This window comes from Galeopterus variegatus, unplaced genomic scaffold (assembly GCF_000696425.1).
Source record: "Galeopterus variegatus unplaced genomic scaffold, G_variegatus-3.0.2 Scaffold10220, whole genome shotgun sequence".
Lineage (NCBI taxonomy): Eukaryota > Metazoa > Chordata > Mammalia > Dermoptera > Cynocephalidae > Galeopterus > Galeopterus variegatus.
In genome coordinates this window covers 22,786-27,910 of record NW_007736331.1, presented here as the reverse complement: position 1 = coordinate 27,910, position 5,125 = coordinate 22,786, and the positions used below count along the sequence as shown (strand labels likewise).

Sequence of the window (5,125 nt, the reverse complement as noted above, 5' to 3'; positions counted from 1 at the left end):
GCTCCCGCCCGAGGGTTCGGATCCCACATACAGACCGGTTCCCGCTCACTGGCTGAGCGAGGCGCGGGGGCAACACCGAGGGTTGCAATCCCGTTGCCGGTCCCCGGTCCGGTGCGGGGGCAACACTGAGGGTTGCGATCCGTTGCCGGACACGGAAAAAAAAGATAAAAGACAAAAAAAAAAAAAAAAAATGTCAATCCCTAGTTCTGTACTTTGTCATTAGCATTCAATAAAGACAGAAAAAGAAAATCATAGCTCACTATTTTTGTCTAATGAAGCCTCACTTAACATTCATTTTCTCTTATATTCTAGCACCTGGCACAGAGCCTCGGTCACATGCTAACTGAACAAAATATAGATGAATATATAAATATTATAATGAAATACCTTTTTAATTTGTTTTTCTGCAGGAAAAATAATCTGTTTCTCTAGTCTTTAATTGCTGAGTCATCTCCTTTTCATCTTTAACAGTTTTTGTGGCTTTTCTTTAATTTCCTGATGTATATCTTAAGAGAAGGCCAGAACTGGGCACAACATTATACTGAGGACATGACAAGTCAGGAACATACTAGAAGTACTGTTTCATAGTGTCAATGTTACATAAATATTAAGTCATTCCAGTGCCACACTTCAAATTTCTACCAATACAAGTAATGCTGAAACACTTATCTCTGGTGGGCCTGTTAGCTTGGTTGGTTAGAGCACAGCCTTGTAACACTTAGGTAAAGGGTTTGGATCTCCCTACCAGTCAGCTGCCAAAAAAGAAAAGGAAAGGAAAGGAAAGGAAAGGAAAGGAAAGGAAAGGAAAGGAAAGGAAAGGAAAGGAAAGGAAAGGAAAGGAAAGGAAAGGAAAGGAAAGGAAAGGAAAGGAAAGGAAAGGAAAGGAAAGGAAAGGAAAGGAAAGGAAAGGAAAGGAAAGGAAAGGAAAGGAAAGGAAAGGAAAGGAAAGGAAAGGAAAGGAAAGGAAAGGAAAGGAAAGGAAAGGAAAGGAAAGGAAAGGAAAGGAAAGGAAAGGAAAGGAAAGGAAAGGAAAGGAAAGGAAAGGAAAGGAAAGGAAAGGAAAGGAAAGGAAAGGAAAGGAAAGGAAAGGAAAGGAAAGGAAAGGAAAGGAAAGGAAAGGAAAGGAAAGGAAAGGAAAGGAAAGGAAAGGAAAGGAAAGGAAAGGAAAGGAAAGGAAAGGAAAGGAAAGGAAAGGAAAGGAAAGGAAAGGAAAGGAAAGGAAAGGAAAGGAAAGGAAAGGAAAGGAAAGGAAAAAAGAAAGAAAGAAAGAAAAGAAAAACACTTACCTCGAGAACCAACCACAGCTTATCTCCATTTATTTTATCCTTCTTAAAGTAAATCCCATAGAATTTGACAACATTAGGGTGGTCAGAAAGTGCTTTTAAGATGTTATACTCTGCTTCAATCTCTTCATCAATATCCTAGTTTCAAAAAGTCATAAGAAGAGAACTGTGAGAAAAACATGAATAATGTCAAAGGAACATATTACGGACTACCAAATATAAAATTTAATTTTGCCAAAGCAAGATCATAGTAGTTTTTATTGTGCTTAGTACTATATATTGAAATTTCTCATTACATTGTTTAAGGGGAGAGAATGTGATTTTTGTACTAATCAAATGCATCTCAAGTTATATTAATTTTATTGAATTAAAAATGGGAAAAATAAAAAGCTATTTCTGTCTGCACTTAGAAAGAAACATACATGGAGAACTACTTCAGATGATTTTGCTTTGTTTGCATTTTTAGCTTTGTTACAATGTCGAATCCACTGATTTGAAATAAAAACTTCTCAGACTAGAAAGCTGGTTCATTTTGTTCCTTTGAAGACAGGATATTTGGAAGCTATCAAAAACCAGTTATACAAGCAATAAATTCCTATTTTTCAAAAAAAGTAAAACAGAGGTAAATGATAAAAGATGGTATATGACCCGTAGTTAACTAAAGGCCCATTCACCAGAAGTAGAACAGATTGCTATTTTATCAATAAAATTGCAAGATGGTCACTTAGTAATATTGCCAGAAAATCACATATGCATGAAACAATTCATAGAGTAATACATGGGAGAAATCCTTACTAATATTGCTCTTATAAGACACGTACTGTCTACATTGTTTTACTACAGAATCATGGAATCACGGAGATAGAAAGAAATTTACACCTGAACTCTAATTTTAAATGAAGAAAATCAAGATCAAAGAAGTTAGAGTCAAAGTTGGTTAGAGCAAAATCCAGGTCTAGACTCCAAGCCTACTACATTCTAATCTTGTTCATGTAATCCTTTCCTTGGAGAGAAAATTACTAACTAAAAATACATAATAGTAAGACTCCTTAAATTAAAAAAGAGCTAATCTTTGTAAAGTGCTCAGATGCATTTAAACTTATTTGAGATTATAATTTCTTGTTTATAAATCTTTTTTATTTGACTTGTGACATGATGAATGAAGAGTAAATAAATAATTCTTAGGAAAACATACGACAGAGGGTACTTCAACAAGTTCACAGAAAGATTCATATTATCTTTTAATTCTATTTTTCCACAAACTTTTTGAAGTACCCTCATATACGTACTATGATAAGAATAAAAGCAAAAGAACAAATTAAATACTATAGTTATGAAATCAATATGTCTTGTGAAAGCAATAGTACAAACATGATTTATAAGGTTTCTAAGTATACCATACATGAAGAAGTAATGAAAATTACATGTATTATAAGCCATTTGTTCTTCTCTAACAAGAAGGAAGGGAATAGTAGAGATACATTTGTTATGGGGCCAGACAATAGGATCAGGCTAAAGCCCTTTCTCTTGCTGACATGATCCCCAACCCCTAATAGCAAAGGGTAGAAGAAAAAGAGGTATAGCCACTTGGGTTTAACTTGTCCCATCTTCCCTCCATTTAAATGATAAGAAAATTCCAATAAGCAACGTTGAAGACATTCAGCCTCATTAAGCCTAGTGCTTCTCTTTTTATTCCTCCAGTATATCTAATTTACTGCTTTAAAATAACCTTCCCTCCTTTTCTCCTCTGCTCAAAATAATATGGAGCAGTGTAGTTGTAATCGCTTTAGCAGAAATAAACAATCAAAAAAGAAAGAGCAACGCTAAGATGAACAGAGCTCTAGAGACCTTTTGTGGTTTCCTGCAGTTTGTTAGTGGATGAACTATGACAACGACCTAGGACTCTGATGGCCTAATCGCTTTAGCAGAAATAAACAATCAAAAAAGAAAGAGCAACGCTAAGATGAACAGAGCTCAAGAGACCTTTTGTGGTTTCCTGCAGTTTGTTAGTGGATGAACTATGACAACGACCTAGGACTCTGATGGCCTCCCACATACATCTCATCATTTCCATCATGCTATGCTCCCATCACGTGTGCAAGAGTCTCGTACTTGGAGCTCACTCTCAATAGAAGTTGAGGAGTATGTGATTATGGAGCTCATTCTGGCTCACCTCTTTGCTCTGGGAGAGTGAGGTATCTCCCAGTAGCCTGAAGATATTCCAAATGGCCAGCTCTCATTCCCAGAAAACAGAATCTTGGCAGTCTCCTCATGTATTTAATGACAGAGAAAAGGCTTGGTAATTTCTCTTATCACAACAGCCCTTAAAAAGCAAGGTGGTGACCCCCACTGGGGCCTCACTTAAGCAGAGACCAACAGGACTGAATATGAAATTCGATTCCTTCACAATGAGGAAACTCAACCCAATTATAAATCAACACCATTTATGCTTTAGAAACATTTAAGCAAAGCTGAAAACTAGTTTCCCTTCTCTATAATAAATTTTTTAAAAATCCTCTTCAGTTTGGCCTAAAAGAAATGCTGCCTGAAGCCTAAATAAATGCAGGAAGAAAAGGAGATCTGGTTAAGATGACATTTTAGGGTTAAGATAACTCATGAATTTGTATTGTTACAGTTTTTTGAAATCTAAAATAATATTGACTCAGCTGTTGAGAGCTGCATTTGTTTATGTGTTTATGCATGCATTCATTCATTTATCAAGTGCTTACTGTGCCTTATTATATATGTTAAGCACATAAACTAGGAAAATCAAACAAGTAGACTTATATTTTGCATATTTTTTTCAAATTGTAACTTGTTTTAGAATGACATTGTGATGGATAAATCAAGATAAGATACTTACAGAATTTTTAACTGTTTAATACAGATTTTAAAAAAGTTAATTAGGGAGAAAAAAACCAATGTGACTTACGTGAATTGGATCCAGAATTTTGACTGCTGCTTTTTGGCCATTTTTCTTATTCAATACTTTAAAAACTTTCCCATAAGTTCCTTTGCCAATCGTTTCAGTGATTTCCCAAGTATCAGAAGGATCAGGAAAGTTATCAAAGATGACTGTTTTTCCAATTAATGGAAACATCTCAAAAGATTAAATCACTGGAAAGAGAAAGCACAGTTTCATCTACATTTGATTGTAGATATTAAATGGCACACATAAACTCAGAAGAAATTATTAATATTTTCACTGATACAATAGAAAATATACAACAGTAATCAAACAGAGAGTCGTAGAAAAGTTTAATTTCAATTCTTCTTTGCAAACAGATTAATATGAGTTTAATAATGCTTTGAAAGCAGGGCTTCATTTCTATGTTTACTATAGTCCCATATTAATTGCTACTAATTCTTTTCAGATTAAAATAAGACATATATCATTTTGATTTATTTCTTTATACTCAGGTATTGCAATGAATCAAAGAATTTTAGAATGAACCATAGCGATGATAAAATTCAACTTTCTCATTTAAGCAAATCCAACACTTTATAAGTGTTTGTGTTTTATGTAACTTCTCTAACCCAATAATGAGTCCTCTCAACTGCTCTTAGGATAAAACTTCCTTAACATAACCTACCAGGTCCTTTAAAATACTGCCCTTAATTTCCTAGCCTCATTGCTCAACACCTCTTCTTTAATATACTATGATCTAGCTACTCTGGATCTGTCAGTTCATTTCTTTCTTGCTTGAGTGCCTTCATATACACTATCCCATGTACCTCTGCCTCTGGCTTCTTTGCTAAATTCTAACACCTACTTGTCTTTTAGGTCTCATCTTAGGTGTCACTTGCTCCAAATACAACCACTGTCCATCCTATTGGGTTGC

The 5,125-nt window shown here is 34.9% G+C and overlaps 1 protein-coding gene across 1 annotated transcript in view; it reads right to left on the bottom strand.

The window, feature by feature from the left end:
* Positions 1-4,383, bottom strand: part of LOC103609867 (myosin-IIIa-like) — a gene marked incomplete at its 3' end in the record, with an annotated part of 31,302 nt that extends 26,919 nt beyond the window's left edge. The window contains exons 1-2 of the mRNA XM_008594136.1: positions 4,216-4,383; positions 1,287-1,421 (exon numbers count right to left, since the gene is read on the bottom strand). Coding sequence (XP_008592358.1) covers positions 1,287-1,421; positions 4,216-4,383 — 303 coding nt within the window. The remainder of the gene's footprint in view (positions 1-1,286; positions 1,422-4,215) is intronic.
* Positions 4,384-5,125: the final 742 nt, after the last annotated feature.